The following is a 19313-nucleotide window of genomic DNA, read 5'->3' as shown; positions in this document are numbered from 1 at the left end:
ACACAATGAACATCAGATAATGAACATTACACAATGAACATCACACAATGAACATCACACAATGAACATTATACAATGAACATCAAACAAAGAACATCAGACAATGAACATTGTACAATGAACATCATACAATGAACATTACACAATGAACATCAGATAATGAACATTACACAATGAACATCACACAATGAGCATCACACAATGAACATTATACAATGAACATCAAACAAAGAACATCAGACAATGAACATTGTACAATGAACATCATACAATGAACATTACACAATGAACATCAGACAATGAACATCACACAATGAACATCACACAATGAACATTACACAATGAACATTATACACTGAACATTATACACTGAACATCACACAATGAACATCACACAATGAACATTACACAATGAACATCAAACAATAAACATCACACAATGAACATCACACAATGAACATTATACAATGAACATCAAACAAAGAACATCAGACAATGAACATCATACAATGAACATTATACAATGAACATCAGACAATGAACATTACACAATGAACATCACACAATGAACATCAGACAATGAACATTACACAATGAACATTACACAATGAACATCACACAATGAACATTACACAATGAACATCAGACAATGAACATTATACACTGAACATCACACAATTAACATTACACAATGAACATTATACACTGAACATTATACACTGAACATCACACAATAAACATCACACAATGAACATCACACAATGAACATTATACAATGAACATCAAACAAAGAACATCAGACAATGAACATCGTACAATGAACATCATACAATGAACATTACACAATGAACATCAGACAATGAACATTATACACTGAACATCAGACAATGAACATTATACACTGAACATTACACAATGAACATCATACAATGAACATTACACAATGAACATCAGACAATGAACATTATACACTGAACATCACACAATGAACATCACACAATGAACATCAGACAATGAACATCAAACAATGAACATCAGACGATGAACATCCAACATCCCACATTGAACATCGCACACTGAACATCACACAATGAACATCATACAAGTTGCATTGCTTGCACGATAGAATACTGTTAAAAGACCAAAGCGAAAGCGTGCAAAGAAGATTTTTTTAAAAGACGATATTCTAATGCTCCATTCTTGTACCTAATACCTACTCGAATAAATGTGACATTTAAAATAACAATACTAATGGAGTTTAAGATTCGTGGGCAGCCGACTAAAGTCAGTAGTACCACACAGTAATTTCAAACCATTAATTATATATACAGATCAAATCAACTTTTAAAAAAATTAAATTTACATTTAATAAGCGATAAGTTGCAGGAACAAACAGTGCACATATCAAATTTGATTGTAAAATGATAATAACAATGGCATGTTTTCAATTCCGAAGATTAAGGATGAGTGCAGTGTTTCACGTGGCTCAGTTTTGACCGGCATATTTTCTCACAAGATGGATGCCTTACAGTGTTTCACAAAATCTACGTAATTACAATGGTTGTGTAAATACAGTTACTGACCTCCAGCAACAATACAACAACAACAAATATTATGTCAAGAAATAATTCACAAATGTGAAATATTATGTCAAAAAACAATTCACAAATGTAAAATATTATGTCAAGAAACAATTCACAAATGTCAAATATTATGTAAAATAACAATTCATAAATGTCAAATATTATGTCAAAGAACAAGTCACAAATGTCAAATGTTAAACCAAAAGAACTACTTACAAATGTCAAATGTTATATCAAAAGATTTACTTACAAATGTCAAATGTTGAATCAAAAGAACTACTTACAAATGTTAAATCAAAAGAGCTACTTACAAATGTCAAATGTTAAATCAAAAGAGCTACTTACAAATGTCAAATGTTGAATCAAAAGAGCTACTTACAAATGTCAAATGTTGATTAAAAGAGCTAATTACAAATGTCAAATGTTGAATCAAAAGAGCTACTTACAAATGTCAAATGTTGAATCAAAAGAGCTACTTACAAATGTCAAATGTTGAATCAAAAGAGCTACTTACAAATGTCAAATGTTGAATCAAAAGAGCTACTTACAAATGTCAAATCTTCAATCTTGCTCTCGTAGCACGAGATCGCGTCGTCCTTCTGAGACATCTGCCTCTTGAGATCATCCTGCTCACGGCAACTTGTGACCAAACGTGATCTGTTTCTTTCCAGTTCATCTTGAAGCTGCAAGCAGACATTTAATATAATTAATGCTCCCACTATAAAGTAACGTAGTACCTGGACTCATTCAGCCCGGAAGTAGACATAAAAGAAAAATCAAATACATAATGCAAGACCCCAGCTCTAGATCTACCACATATTATTATATAAAGATAAGAACTAGACTACACCATCTAAAGCAGTTAATTATTAATTAAGATAATATATTTACAATATCAGATGAAACAAGCTCCGATGAGGATTTCACCTACGGACCTCTGAACCGCCCTCATCACCTAGTAGCGACCAGGTACCAGGACCATGGGCGCCCGCAGAATCCCCGATGGATTCTGAGCAGCCAAATTTAGCCATCTTTTACACCATCAGATCACTTAAAATCTAAGTAACAACTGAACAAGTAGTGCTTCCACTGGTGACTGAAGTACACTTCTAGTAGACTAGCTTAGGCTTATCAGGAATTGATGGCTGACCATGTACGTGCACCCCTCTGAATTCTGAGTAGCCAAATTTTAGCCAGTTTTTTACACCTTTAAGTCAATTAACTTCTGCTAGAAAGCAACTTCTCATGGCATGTAGTGCTTCCACTGAAATAATCTGTAGTTATGTCCGACTATGTGCGCTTTATTATAGGATTAAAGAAAATAACTGGCTGCGCCTCAAAACGAGAACGAACTTCAGTGGATGATTCGCCAACGAACTAAATGATTTTTATTCTCGTTTTGACAAAGAAGATTTTGTTGATCTACACAAAGAACTTTTCAACACTCTGTCCAAAGTAAAACTGAAGAAGAGGTGACCTTATTGTTTAAAACAGTAGACGTAACAAAAGCTTCTGGACCAGATAAAATTAGTGGCAAGCTGATCAAGCTATGTGCAGAACAAATCTCTTTTATCTTCTCTCACATCTTTAACCACTCGTTGCACACATCTAGAAAACTTCAGAGATCATACCAGTGCCAAAGAAACCAAAAATAGATTGCTTAAATGATTTTCGCCCAGTAGCACTAACACCTATTGTTGTCAAATGTTTTGAAAAATATATGCTTAAAGTTGTAGCAAAAGTCATTAACAGCCTAGACCCTCACCAATTTGCATATAAAGCAGCTAGAGAAACTGAGGATGCTTTTGGACCAGCTTTATAAGCATCTTGATATACCCAAAACATATGCACGAGTCCTCTTCGTAGATTTCTCCTCGGCTTTCAATACCATACAGCCACATCTAATGATAACAAACTGAGTAACTTAAATGTAAGCCCTTACGAACAAGCATGGGTTCTAAACTTTTTAATCCAACGCCCCCAGTATGTTAAAGTCAAGAACACCAAATCGTCAACTCGAGTACTATGTACGGGTGCTCCATAAGGTTTTATACTTTCTCCTGTACTGTACACTCTTTACACTAATGACATAAGAAGCATCTAAGTCTCAGTTAAACTCATTAAATTCGCTGATGATACTGCCATAGTCGGTCTTATTTCAAGAGACAAAACTCAGTATCGAAGCTCGATAGAAGAGTTTAAAAACTGGTGCACCGACAACTTTCTAGAACTGAATGTCACAAAAACTAAAGAACTTATAATAGATTTTAGAAAGAAAAAACAAACTATACGTGAACTGCAAATAAACACTACATCTATAGAACAAGTAAAGGCATATAAATATCTAGGCGTTATCATCAACAACAAGCTTTCATGGGAAGACCACCTTGGAACTTTGACAAAGAAAACAGCCCAGCGACTCTTTTTTTCTATACAAACTCAATAGCTTTAAACTAAACAAGAAGATCCTTGAGACTTTTTACGGCGCGACTATACAAAATCTGCTAACATACGGAATAACTTGTTGGCAAGGCAACGTCTCATCTAAACTGTTGCGACGTCTAGAAAACATCATTAAAAAAGCATCAAAAATTACACTCACAACATTACTGTACTGAAAGGAACTTTTTGAACAAAAGTGTCTAAAGAAAATCGAAAAAATCTTGGAAGACAACGACCACCCGCTCCATCAGAACTAAGTCAGGTCGTCGCGAAGTGGGCGACTGCTGTCAATCAAAACAAGAACAGAGCGGTACAAAAACTCGTTCGTACCTCACTCGGTCAGACTCTATCACCGCCACTGATTGATCAGGGAACATGAAAAGCACCAAGATACCTGAGTGTAGTCGCTGAATGAACTCTTTATGTTGTGTCTGATGTATTTATGTGTATTTTTCTGTTGTGTTGTCTTTATTTGAGAAAAGAGTCCTTGTAATCACAACAAATTTTTGTAAGGATCAATAAATCAGTCTTAGTCCTAGTCTGGTATGGACACTCTCTGGTAACTATGGTAAGGACACTCTCTGGTAACTATGGCATGGAGACTATCTGGTAACTATGGTATGGACACTCTCTGGTAACTATGGTATGGACACTCTCTGGTAACTATGGTATGGACACTCTCTGGTAACTATGGTATGGAGACTATCTGGTAACTATGATATGGACACTCTTTGGTAACTATGGTATGGACACTCTATGGTAACTTTGGTATGGACACTATCTAGTAACTATGATATGGACACTCTATGGTAACTATGGTATGGACACTATCTAGTAACTATGATATGGACACTATCTGGTAACTATGGTATGGACACTATCTAGTAACTATGATATGGACACTCTTTGGTAACTATGGTATGGACACTCTATGGTAACTATGGTATGGAGACTATCTGGTAACTATGATATGGACACTCTTTGGTAACTATGATATGGACACTCTTTGGTAACTATGGTATGGACACTATCTAGTAACTATGGTAACTATGGTATGGACACTATCTAGTAACTATGATATGGACACTCTTTGGTAACTATGGTATGGACACTCTATGGTAACTATGGTATGGAGACTATCTGGTAACTATGATATGGACACTCTTTGGTAACTATGATATGGACACTCTTTGGTAACTATGATATGGACACTCTTTGGTAACTATGGTATGGACACTATCTAGTAACTATGGTATGGACACTATCTAGTAACTATGGTAACTATGGTATGGACACTATCTAGTAACTATGGTAACTATGGTATGGACACTATCTAGTAACTATGGTATGGACACTCTCTAGTAACTATGGTAACTATGGTATGGACACTATCTAGTAACTATGGTATGGACACTCTCTAGTAACTATGGTAACTATGGTATGGACACTATCTAGTAACTATGGTACCTATGGTATGGACACTATCTAGTAACTATGGTATGGACACTCTCTAGTAACTATGGTAACTATGGTATGGACACTATCTAGTAACTATGGTAACTATGGTATGGACACTATCTAGTAACTATGGTACCTATGGTATGGACACTATCTAGTAACTATGGTACCTATGGTATGGACACTATCTAGTAACTATGGTAACTATGGTATGGACACTATCTAGTAACTATGGTATGGACACTATCTAGTAACTATGGTAACTATGGTACGGACACTATCTAGTAACTATGGTATGGACACTATCTAGTAACTATGGTATGGACACTATCTAGTAACTATGGTAACTATGGTATGGACACTATCTAGTAACTTTGGTATGGACACTATCTAGTAACTATGGTATGGACACTATCTAGTAACTATGGTAACTATGGTATGGACACTATCTAGTAACTATGGTATGGACACTATCTAGTAACTATGGTAACTATGGTATGGACACTATCTAGTAACTATGGTATGGACACTATCTAGTAACTATGGTATGGACACTATCTAGTAACTATGGTAACTATGGTATGGACACTATCTAGTAACTATGGTATGGACACTATCTAGTAACTATGGTATGGACACTATCTAGTAACTATGGTAACTATGGTATGGACACTATCTAGTAACTATGGTAACTATGGTATGGACACTATCTGGTAACTTTGGTAACTATGGTGACTATGATCATTCTGACGTAGGATATGAAGAGGGAACAGTTTTAATGAGTGATGTCGTAACAGCGGCAGACTACTCACATTTTCCACTTGTTTTTGAAATTCCTGCAGCTGTTGACAAAGACAGTGAATTTTTTTCTCATACTGAATCTGGGCGATGTTCCTTTCGTTATGTTCGAAACTCATACTGTGAGACTTCAGCTTACATGTCCTGCAGAGAGATAATGTATGTGTCACATGTCCTGCAGAGAGATAATGTGAGTGTTACATGTCCTGCAAAGAGATAATGTATGTGTCAGGTGTCCTGCAGAGAGATAATGTATGTGTCACATGACCTGCAGAGAGATAATGTGAGTGTCACATGTCCTGCAGAGAGATAATGTGAGTTTCACATGTCCTGCAGAAAGATAATGTATGTGTCACATGTCCTGCAGAGAGATAATGTATGTGTCACATATCCTGCAGAGAGATAATGTGAGTTTCACATGTCCTGCAGAGAGATAATGTATGTGTCACATGTCCTGCAGAGAGATAATGTGAGTGTCACATGTCCTGCAGAGAGATAATGTGAGTGTCACATGTCCTACAGATAGATAATGTGAGTGTCACATGTCCTGCAGAGAGATAATGTATGTGTCACATGTCCTGCAGAGAGATAATGTATGTGTCACATATCCTGCAGAGAGATAATGTATGTGTCACATGTCCTGCAGAGAGATAATGTATGTGTCACATGTCCTGCAGAGAGATAATGTATGTGTCACATGTCCTGCAGAGAGATAATGTATGTGTCACATGTCCTGTAGAGAGATAATGTGAGTGTCACATGTCCTGCAGAGAGATAATGTATGTGTCACATGTCCTGCAGAGAGATAATGTGAGTGTCACATGTCCTGCAGAGAGATAATGTATGTGTCACATGTCCTGCAGAGAGATAATGTATGTGTCACATGTCCTGCAGAGAGATAATGTATGTGTCAAATGTCCTGCAGAGAGATAATGTATGTGCCACTTTTCCTACAGAGAGATAATGTATGTGTTACTTGTCCTGCAGAGAGATAATTTTGTGTGTCACATGTCCTGCAGAGAGATAATGTATGTGTCACATGTTCAGCAGAGAAATAATGTATGTGTCACTTGTCCTGCAGAGAGATAATGTATGTGTTACATATCCTGCAGAGAGATAATGTATGTGTTACATGTCCTGCAGAGAGATAATGTATGTGTCACATGTCCTGCAGAGAGATAATGTATGTGTCACATGTCCTGCAGAGAGATAATGTATGTGTCACATGTCCTGCAGAGAGATAATGTGAGTGTCACATGTCCTGCAGAGAGATAATGTATGTGTCACATGTCCTGCAGAGAGATAATGTATGTGTCACATGTCCTGCAGAGAGATAATGCATGTGTCACATGTCCTGCAGAGAGATAATGTATGTGTCACATGTCCTGCAGAGAGATAATGTATGTGCCACATGTCCTGCAGAGAGATAATGTATGTGTCACATGTCCTGCAGAGAGATAATGTATGTGCCACATGTCCTGCAGAGAGATAATGTATGTGTCACATGTCCTGCAGAGAGATAATGTATGTGTCACATGTCCTGCAGAGAGATAATGTATGTGTCACATGTCCTGCAGAGAGATAATGTATGTGTCACATGTCCTGCAGAGAGATAATGCATGTGTCACATGTCCTGCAGAGAGATAATGTATGTGTCACATGTCCTGCAGAGAGATAATGTATGTGCCACTTTTCCTACAGAGAGATAATGTATGTGTTACTTGTCCTGCAGAGAGATAATGTATGTGTTACATGTCCTGCAGAGAGATAATGTATGTGTCACATGTTCAGCAGAGAAATAATGTATGTGTCACTTGTCCTGCAGAGAGATAATGTATGTGTTACATGTCCTGCAGAGAGATAATGTATGTGTTACATGTCCTGCAGAGAGATAATGTATGTGTCACATGTCCTGCAGAGAGATAATGTATGTGTCACATGTCCTGCAGAGAGATAATGTATGTGTCACATGTCCTGCAGAGAGATAATTTTGTGTGTCACATGTCCTGCAGAGAGATAATGTATGTGTCACATGTCCTGCAGAGAGATAATGTATGTGTCACATGTCCTGCAGAGAGATAATGCATGTGTCACATGTCCTGCAGAGAGATAATGTATGTGTCACATGTCCTGCAGAGAGATAATGTATGTGCCACATGTCCTGCAGAGAGATAATGTATGTGTCACATGTCCTGCAGAGAGATAATGTATGTGCCACATGTCCTGCAGAGAGATAATGTATGTGTCACATGTCCTGCAGAGAGATAATGTATGTGTCACATGTCCTGCAGAGAGATAATGTATGTGTCACATGTCCTGCAGAGAGATAATGTATGTGTCACATGTCCTGCAGAGAGATAATGCATGTGTCACATGTCCTGCAGAGAGATAATGTATGTGTCACATGTCCTGCAGAGAGATAATGTATGTGCCACTTTTCCTACAGAGAGATAATGTATGTGTTACTTGTCCTGCAGAGAGATAATTTTGTGTGTCACATGTCCTGCAGAGAGATAATGTATGTGTTACATGTCCTGCAGAGAGATAATGTATGTGTCACATGTCCAGCAGAGAAATAATTTATGTGTCACTTGTCCTACAGAGAGATAATGTATGTGTCACAGACAGAAGAACGGACGGACCGACGGACAGACAGACAGACAGACAGACAGATAGATAGATAGATAGATAGATAGATAGATAGATAGATAGATAGATAGATAGATAGATAGATAGATAGATAGATGTACCGTGTACCTGGTAAAAAGAATGTAAAGCTATAAAATGCCCAGATTCCTCATAGCTTGTGGACAGTTCCTTCAAAAAAAGAAAAAAAAATCTTGAATCTATCACTAAAACGCTCAGCGAACACAATATTCTAGCCCACAAATTCTCTAAGTCCTCTTTATTTTTATCTGTTTCTTCTTTCACTCAAACACCTAGAAAACCTCTAGTATAGAGTATGCACACACACACACACACACACTTCTTAGGTCCATCAGTTGTACTTCTTAGCTTATTTAACTGCATTATAATGACCCCAAACACACTTACACTATTTGCAATAAAACGCCCCTCCCTCAACAAGACACTATTTATCGCTTGTATATTCGGTGAAACAGCATTACAATAACATCTCTATTTACAACTTAGCCCACTCTTGACATATTTATGTTTATTTTGTCAGTCATAGATCTAGATCTTGAGAGGCACCTTGTTTAGAATAACCCATCTTTACACATCGTATCATACCCCCCCCCTCAAATACAGGTAAACTCACACTTTTAATTGGCCCTTATATTCACGGTAACAATTTTGTAGGTGTTTTAATTTGTGCTTTAGAATAGATGACTTTCAATCCAGATATAGTCGTTTTAAAATTGTTCTACACACACACAAAATGTACAAACAAATTTGATAAGCACAATGATCTAAGGATAATCCCTCAAACCGACTCTGACAATTATCTACTCCTAAAGGAGAATTAATTACATTAAAGATCTAGATCTGTAAAGAAACATAAACAAATATAACAAATGTAACGAAAGCAACTTACACACCAAAAAAAACGTTCATATAGGTTAGTGCTTAATCGGAAAGAATTATTATTGTGTGCTTTGGAAATTAAAATGTCGGCTGTCAAATACATAGTGTGTAGACATTGCGAATACAAAAATCATAATTGGTAAATTTCACCGCTGCGGATTCTATCTTAAAAATTGCTTAGTTGTCTTAAGTTACGAAAGAATGAGTTACATTTTAGCATTTTATCGTCCACGGCAAGTGGGAGAATTAGTGATTAGAATGAGCGAGTGGTCAGGAGCAAGAATTTTATAATGTAGATGTAGTAAGAATATATGAATATTAACTACACCTACAGAATTAAATTGTATTTAGGTAAGTGGGGACCCCGGCGCAGGATGTTTGTGTAGGCCCCTACACTATTTCGAAAGCTTGAACTTGTCAATAATAATACTTAGATCTAAAAGCATGCCATTTAGAAGAAAGGAATACACTTATACAGCACAACACTGGACAACAACAACAAAGCTGACTCGATGAAGAAGAACCGCCATTTCAGTATTTGTCACTTTCTGTCTCATACAATCCAGAATAGATCCTACATCTAGATACACCGAGATCTAGATTGAAATATGATACTTTTGAAATATAAACATAGATCTAGTATTATCTAGATCTAGACTGTTCTAGACATATAGATCTACACTAATGTAGGGTTATAGATCTACAATACTTTTATACTACATCTAGATCTAAACGATACCTTTTCAAAGAAAGAACAACGAATTCAATAACCGGTTGTCAGAGGCGAAAGTCAAGCTTGAAAATGTAACAGATGACAACTACTGTTGAGTATTTCGCTAGACATTTCTTCTGTTAAATGTCATCCCATGACATGAATTTGGTGGCAAATCAATATCAACGTCATGGCAAGGAAAGCATTTACACAGAAACCTATGACGCTAGTGCGCTTCCTTTGCCTGAAAAATATTGAAGAAAACATCTACGAAACAAAACTGAAAATAACAAAATTATAAAGACAGTTTGTGTGGAAACACAAACTCAAAATCGGCCCCCGAAGTGGTTCGCTCAGGTAGATAACAAGGCGGTTTCAATATTTTCGGAAAGAATATCAGAAACTATGAACTACAAACTATCAACAACTACAAACTATCAACAACTACAAACTATCAACAACTACAAACTATCAACAACTACAAACTATCAACAACTACAAACTATCAACAACTACAAACTATCAACAACTACAACGCTCGATACAAAAAAGAAGTGACGTGCTCGTGTTGAAAGTGTTGTTGATACTGTTGTATTGTTGATTCGACTAACGACTTATGCCATAAGATACGGAGATTTATCAATGTTATTATCATTACATTGATAATATTCATATATATTTGATAAACTGATACTTATAAAGATGTAGTTAAATCCAAGGTGTCACTTACTAAGACCGCATCACGAATGAAGAAATTAGAAATAGAATTAATACAGCCATTGGATCCCACGATAACCTGCTCATCACTGTCAAAAAACGTAAACTCAAACTCTATATGGCCACATCACAAGGTCCTCAGGGCTCGCAAAGACCTTTCTTCAGGGAACAATATCAGGAAGAAGATGAAGAGGAAGACAGAGAAAGCGATGGGAAGACAGTGAATGAAATTTTATCAAAGGCAAAGGACAAAGAGAAAAGGAGAAAGACTGTAGACAGATCTTGTATGGTGCCCCAATGGTCCAAGATAGGGACAGACTAAGAGATAAGTGAAGGTGAAGCTTAATGTGAACCTAGCCTAACTGAAGGTGAAGCTAAATGTGAACCTGGCCTAACTGAAGGTGAAGCTAAATGTAAATCTGGCCTAGCTGAAGGTGAAGCTAAATGTGAACCAGGTCTAACTAAAGGTGAAGCTAAATGTGAACCTGGCCTAGCTGAAGGTGAAGCTAAATGTGAACCTGGCCTAACTGAAGGTGAAGATAAATGTGAACCTGGCCTAACTGATGTTATTGAATGATTATCTAATAAATCTAATTGTTTAAAAAGGGGGAAGCTCTAAATCAAAACTCAACAAGCAAACCTATTCCCTTTAAAAAAAAAACCCATCTCCCTTTGGTTCAGTGTTCTTTGGTTACACTGTGGGTCATGTGTATAACATAAAACACAACTTATTAATTAGTGTTTTAAATTATATTCCACTTGTATGCATATTAAATAGATTTAGTCTATTAAAAAAAAAATAAAAGTAGACAATATTTTGTAAATATAGGTAGTTTGTAGAGGGGCCTGAGATTACGTAACTTGGTAGTACAATTTTGAAAAACAAAAATTGAAAAAAATCTAAAACCGTTTGCATAAATGTGTTACAAATATGGTAAATAGTCGCCTCCCTTACTTAATAGTCTCCCGTGTTTGTTACTATTAATAGTGAATAGATGTAAAAATTGTGTATTTTTATGAAAAAAAAACTGCTTGCATAGTTGATTTTAAAAATTATTTTCTTCACTTTGAGAAAAGAAAAAAAATAACCGTTGCATTTTTTCAGTTCTCTTTTTAAAATAAACTGACATTATTAGGCTATAATTTTAAGTGTGCCTGATAGAGAAAAAAATTATGCACAAAATACGGGTAGTTGGGATCTAACCGATAGAGGCTATAAAAAGAAAAGACCTGAAACAATCGTGTGCAACTACACATTTACATTACTTTATTGGATAAGTCTCTTACCCAAGATCTGTGTATTTTTTTCAGGACTTGCTTATTTCAAGTACCCGGCATTTTCCGATACACAATTTCACACACAAAAATAATAGTAGAACGCAATTGTAGTGGTTTTAAAACTTTTAATGATTTTTAAAAGGTGTTTTTTTTTAAAACAATTGTGAATATTCATTTGTTATGATACTCACTGTCTATTTTGTGTCCAAAATAATGCTAAGCTTATAAATATAAACAAAATCACACGTGAATATATGAATGAACGTGTTTTAGGTGAAGTCCAATAATTATAGTTGCTTTGAAAAATTGATATCACACCTCTCGTGGACATTGTCACAATAGTCATAGATCTATCAAATGTAGTTAAAATCTGTAATCTATATAATCATACATATTCAAGTTGAATTTAAATCAAATACTTACTATTGTAACCATGTAATCAGTACAGCTCTACTACTAGAATATGGATCTATATTATAAATATAGTAGAAATAGAATCTAAGATAATCAGAATTTACTCTAGACTGTATCTCTAGGCAGTCTTGATCTAGCGTCTTAGACTTAGTCGTAATTCTAGACTAGATTTAGGTCTAGTATACTATATAAACTTATACTCTGCCTTTGTGGATCTCACCGAGGCTCATGCGTATAACCTATTTCAACTTGACGGCTTTGTAAGCTTGTCTGCTGTACGAGCTGCCAAAAAATGTAGATTCTAAGATTCTAGAACTATAGATCTATTCCACTTAATTTATTAACATAAATCTACTAATCTCATTTATAATATCGCCTATTACCTAGCTCTAGATCTATAATATTACAAACGCATTCATACAGTATATATCTATTGTATTTTATTTATAGATTTAATTATTTTCATATAGATATGTAATTTAGATCTATACTGTGTTAGCGAATTGCGTTACACTAGAAACAAACCTGGGTTTTTCTAAACTCTGATACTTGGTGTGTAATAGTAAAACAGCACCTGCCTAAATAAATCGTAAAAAGAGCGCAAATACCTATATTTATTGTAGTATGTATAGGTCTGTGATTTTATATTATATAGTTTTCGTAACTTCTTTTATAGAGAAATAACTTTTCTAATTTCTTTTACTGAAAATTTGGGCTATAAATAAATGAATTGATGCAAATAAATGTTTTCGCGCCTCGTCCTAATTAGAACCATAGACTATATATTACATGGACTGCTAACACTAAGGTAACTAAGAATAAGTTCCATTCATCGAGGCGTCCTTGGTTGCATGGTAAATTGACTTCCGGTAGAATTTTTTTACTATATAAAGAAACCATTCCCGAAGATTTTTACCACCACTTTTACAGCAAATCATGAATGGAAACTTAATTGTCATATACGATGTTACAGAGGTAAGTGTGCACAAATCAATTTGTGACTTAGACCTATGACTATAAAGCAATAAGCCTACAATCTTACATCTTTACCAACTTTTGTTTAGATCTACAAATATTTTTTTTTATTCAATTTGATTTTAATTTCAAGATAATGTGCATTTTTATCTATAGTAATGGAAAATCAACCATACAAAAAATGAAATCAACGATATATGTATGACTAACTGAAAAATCTGCATAAAAATGTCGGCCTTCAAGTTTTTAGTTGTTTTTTTTTTACTAACTAGAATCCCAAATAACATCCAATTCTTCTAAAAGCTATAAAAAGATCTGATATTGTTTCGAATATTTCTTCGCCCAATAAAATATTAGAATCATTGGACTCTACTTCAATAGAAAGTGATTGTACACATAAACATGTAGACTTTCAACCAGATGTAGTGACCTATGGCTATAAACTTTTTATACAAATACGACCGTACACACAACACACTACCCCTTTTTTAATAATAATAAAAATAATAATTTGTTTTTATAAAAATCTGGCTATGCCTATAGTACTCTTAACAAAATTATGACTAAAAATATTATATAACGTTGAGTTGCTAGATTCATCATCTTTGTGTGTCTGATAAACCCAGAGAATCAAGATATAGAAGCTATATAGGCCCCCTATTATATAGAATCTAGCTCTAGTCGACTCTAGACTAGATCTAGGATAAATCTCAAGTCAAGATGATCAGCTTCATCTTACCTAGTCATGGCACGATCAACATGGTGATTAATCATTAATTTAATCTGACTTCCTGACTTGTTAATTTAAACTTCGTCTTAGCCTTAGGCGCCTTAGCTTCTTCATATGTGAATCATGAATGGAAGTGCTTGGCTCACAGTGTCACAGATCGTTCTTTAAACTATTTGAAGATCTACTTTATCTTAACTAACGACTCTAATCTATATCTATGTAGTGGAGTGGATACCCTTTCAGGAAACACCGGCCACCCCGATATCCACGTGACCCTTCGCCCTAGTTGGCACCTTGTGTCCGCGCATAAAAAGGTAGACCAACGTGGGCAATGTCCATTCGACCGGCATCTCTTGTCGCTGTAGTGTCCGTATGTTACTGGACCTACGTATGTTACTGGACCTACGTCGTCTCCACTCCCTGTTTGTGTCTGTTTCTACACCATGTGTTTATGTATGGCTGCAGGTAATTGCATTTTACTTTTTTATGTTATATTGTAATTTTATTTAGTAGTCTACATAGATTAGATTATCGCTACCCCCGGATTTTGTCCATATTGTTGGACTATCGTTATTTTTAGGAAACCAGTATGTAAATGTTTCCATTTGTTGAATTGTGTACCTTTAGTATACCATACGAATTAGATCATACATAGAATGTTAAATGTCCATCTTGTTAATCTAATTCTACAACCAGTGTGTAGATACTGGCTTTTATGAACCAGTTGTTCTATTTAATTGTCATTGTCTTTTATTTTTATAATGTTTCAGGTGTTCCATATCCCTCTTGTGTTTGTATAAGAGATGGTTGGTTTACACTATATGATTTTCTTTTCGTTTTTTTTGTTAAGATTTAGTATTTAGACTTTGATGTTGTGTGTACAACTTGGTCTAACTATTTAGGCTTATTAATTATTTTTAGTTAATGCTCATTTGTTATTATGTTTTATGTTTGCCTTTGGCAGGTCTTTAGTGTGTAATAAACAGTTTGAAATCGTCCTACGAGTTCCTTTCATCATTTAGAATTTAGTTGTCTTCTGTGCCAAACCCACCACATCTAGTTTATATCTATATTTAATATATTATAATAATAATAGACCTAGCTAGACTCTTATACTTATAAGATCTAGAATCTGTATCTATTCCTATACACTGATTATACACTACAGATTTAATGTTTCTGATGAGCAATACTACTGTCTACAGCCATTGCCCATTAACATAGGCCCTACTCATGTACTAGATCTAGCTCTTTTGATCACAACTCATATCTTGCCTAAATATAAATATCTGTACTAGATTGGACTAGACATTCTAATTGGTTATATTTTCTTTTTTCATTATTCTCAGACATTCGAATTTAGTAGGTACCAAATTGTGCTATTTATTCACTGTAGATCTAGATCTTAACTTTTCTCTTAACTACCAAAGAAGTACACAAAGGATGTTGAAAGGTACCCAAAGGGCTCTAATTGCTACCATTCAATGTGTGGAATCAAGTATTTACCCAGATACTGCCACAATATGTTCTTATTGTTTTCAAAGGAGTTAGCACACAGTGCCAGAAGCTGTATAAATACATTTAACATTAAGTTCTTAAGTAATTAATCATTTATTTTTAAACGTTATATAAGTCTATTTTAATTGTAAGAATCCATGTGCTATTTTATTTAAAGCTAATTTTCTAGGAGAATATTTACACAATATTATTGCTATGTTGTAATTAAAACATATATAATCCCCTTCAGCCAGTGCAGGGTATTTTTAAGAGATAATTAGCTCATGCAGGCCAATACCACTCTTTTTTTATCTAAGGTGTTTTCCTTCAAATTATACTTTCTTGCATAATAATTAAATATATTATGTAACAATTCTCAATTAGAAGTACAGATTAACCAGTTATCTTGGTGGAAAAGGATGTCAGATGAGTTGAGAAAATGTGTAAAGAAATTCTTTACATAATTCTTTGAACTAAGTCACTATAAATATTTTGAAGATTTTTAAAATTTAATTAGAATTTTATTATTGCTCACATTAAAAGCAATTGTTCTTTTCTTTTCCGCAGATGTATATTTCAAGAAGAAAGGATGCTTTCTTATTCCTAAGAGTTTATCAATAGGATGGATGCCTTAAAACTCACTTGTTATGCCAGAAACTCTTCCTACGAAACTTCCAGTAAGTAAAAAAAAAAGTAAAGTTTCCCTTTCAAACCTTGTGATCGATAGGGCAGATGATGTAAAGATCATCTGTTTCTGACATCTGTTGCCTACGGTTAACGAGGGTGTCATGTGGCCAGCACAATGACCAACCGCCTTTACTTTCCCCAACTAATCTCAGGTACCCAGGCTTCACCAGGATTCGAACCCCAGTCCCCAGTTCGGAAGCCAAGCGCTTTACCACTAAGCCACCAGGCCTCCTTCCAGTAAGTAGGGCAGCTTAAAATTTAATACTTTTACCTTAGTGCGAAAAGAATAAAAGCAGTCTTCGAATTCTCCCTTTAAATTTGCAAAGATATGTTTATAATTTAATGTATGCAGTAAAAAATTATGTTTCAAACACTCAGTACAATATTCAATGACTCTTTATTTGGGTTACCTCAGCATGCTTGTGCAGAAAATTTCCTGAATTTTTTAAAAAATCTGTTCCCTTCACTTTCAAGTGCTTTTAATGATTCATTAAATTTTCATAATATTACTAAATATAATGTCAAAGATTAAATATTGTTATTATTATACTATTCCTTTTTTTTGTAATATTTTTGTTTCATATGTTCCCATAGCATTTTTTTATGTAAAACTTCTAATATACTGTTATGACTTTGCCATGCTCACCGCCCTCCAAGATAGTGCAGAAAGAAGGTGCGCACTATCTGTGACTAAACAAGTCGGATGTTGACATTAGGAGACAAACGATTTCCGCCCAAGTAGAGAGCCAATATGAAGATGCAGTGCTCAAGGCAGATGCCCCTTTGCGTTTGTCATGTCTCCGTGTAAATAAACGTCTTTGTCTCGTTGAGTTGCCTCCCTTCAGTTATTACAATACTTTAATATACTCCCAATATAATTTTTAAGGAACTGTTTTGTTAGATGTTTTCAAAATTGATTTTATCCGTAAAGGACTTGAACATATGGAAGTTTGGTACTATATGAAACTAAGATTGAATTGGTGACTTGTTATGAATTTAATGTATGTTTCTATTCCATCAACAGTACTAGAATCTGTCCAGTGCCTGTGATCCTCTGAGTTGAAGGAGAATGTGATCCATAATACCTACTAGGAGCTTGCTGATAGCTGGAAGTTCATGAATACTATGTTGTCCTTGATTTGATGATTCTGAAAACTACCATTTCTGAAGACTTGAGCATTATTTCTATAATTTAAAAAAATCTTTTCAGGAAATATTGTGTTTATAATATTAAGAAAGTGAAGATAATATTGTTCTTACTAATATTATTGACTTATTAAAATAGAAAGCACATCATTACCAATATTCACTTGTCAATAAATGTTAGCATTATTCAATTTTTAGTTACATGTTCAGACTATTAAATTCAGTGATTTTTTGCTTTGATTCTGTTTATTTTAGGTGAGATTTTAATACAAATCTACAACTTGCACCAGCGCAGCCAAAGGTTATTAGTTTAAAACCCCCTATTTGGGGGGTTTGCAATCAAATTCTCTCTTCCATATAACAAAACCAAAGAAAAATTTAAAAAATCCAAGAGCATAGATTTTAAAACCCCCTCCAAAATTTACGATAAGTCCCCTCTTCAATATAAGACTATCCATACATCAGTCACCAGATTCTATGAGCGTAGCAAAGAGAGGGTTTTGTGTTTACCCCCCCCCCCCCTCCTCCACCGGGGATTAGAGCTAAAAACCACCTCTTCAATATAGAAAAAGCAAATTATACACTCAAAATTCTATGAGCGTAACCAAAGGCGTTTTGAGTTTAAACCCCCTTCATCGGGGTTTAAAGCTAAAAAAAATTCCTTTTCAATATAAAAAAAAGCTAATTTCACAATCAAAATTCTATGAACGTAGCCAGGCCAAGAGGGGGGGGGGAGTGAATTTAAACCTCCTCCGGTGAGGCTTGAAGCTAAAAAAAAATACCTCTTTAATATAAAAGAGCAAATTACACACAAAATGCTATGATCGTAGCCAACAGCTAAAAAACATCTCTCAAAAATAAAAAAAGCAAATTACACACTCATAAATCTATGAGCGTGGCCAAAGAGGTTTTCAGTTTAAAGCCCCCTTCAGCGGGTTTGAAGCTAAAAAAAAAAATACCTCTTCAATATAAAAAAAAAAGCAAACTACACACTCAAAAAACTATAAGCGTAACCAAAGGTGTTTTGAGTTTAAACCCCCCTTCAGCAGGGCTTGAAACTAAAAAAATACCCCTTCAATATAAAAAAAAAAGCAAATTATACACTAAAAATTCTATGAACATAGCTAGGCCAAAGGGGGGGGGGTGAGTTTAAAAGCCCCTTCTCCAGAGGACTTTTTTTAAAGTTAAAAACCCCTCCTGATGGTTTTGAGTTTAAAATCCCCCTACAGAGAGTTTCGAGGTTGAAAACCTCCCTCTTCAACATTATTCTAAAGCAAACTACAGTCACCAAAGTCTATGACAGTAGCTAAATGGGGTTTTAAATTTAAAG

At 35.0% G+C, this 19313-nt stretch overlaps 1 protein-coding gene and 1 long non-coding RNA gene across 3 annotated transcripts in view; one reads left to right on the top strand and one right to left on the bottom strand.

Annotated features, from left to right (window-relative positions):
* The window catches only part of LOC106053471 (coiled-coil domain-containing protein 18-like), a 51384-nt gene extending 40632 nt beyond the window's left edge, over nucleotides 1–10752 (bottom strand). The window contains exons 1-4 of one of the 2 annotated variants that reach the window (XM_056042381.1): nucleotides 10567–10752; nucleotides 9039–9098; nucleotides 6296–6425; nucleotides 2132–2266 (exon numbers count right to left, since the gene is read on the bottom strand). In XM_056042381.1, the coding sequence (XP_055898356.1) occupies nucleotides 2132–2266; nucleotides 6296–6400 (240 nt within the window). In that variant the 5' untranslated portion in view covers nucleotides 6401–6425; nucleotides 9039–9098; nucleotides 10567–10752. Of the gene's footprint in view, nucleotides 1–1699; nucleotides 1705–2131; nucleotides 2267–6295; nucleotides 6426–9038; nucleotides 9099–10566 lie in introns of those variants that run through there. The other variant, XM_056042382.1, reaches the window with a different exon arrangement.
* Nucleotides 10753–14744: 3992 nt separating this feature from the next.
* Nucleotides 14745–18130, top strand: LOC129928256 (uncharacterized). The gene is made up of 3 exons (XR_008779845.1): nucleotides 14745–15118; nucleotides 16718–16827; nucleotides 17862–18130. It is a non-coding gene; the product is annotated as an uncharacterized LOC129928256 (long non-coding RNA).
* The last annotated feature ends 1183 nt before the right edge of the window (nucleotides 18131–19313 follow it).

Source organism: Biomphalaria glabrata, chromosome 9 (assembly GCF_947242115.1).
Source record: "Biomphalaria glabrata chromosome 9, xgBioGlab47.1, whole genome shotgun sequence".
NCBI lineage: Eukaryota > Metazoa > Mollusca > Gastropoda > Planorbidae > Biomphalaria > Biomphalaria glabrata.
The sequence above is the reverse complement of the archived record's forward strand: the minus strand, read 5'-3'. Positions and strand labels throughout refer to the sequence as shown.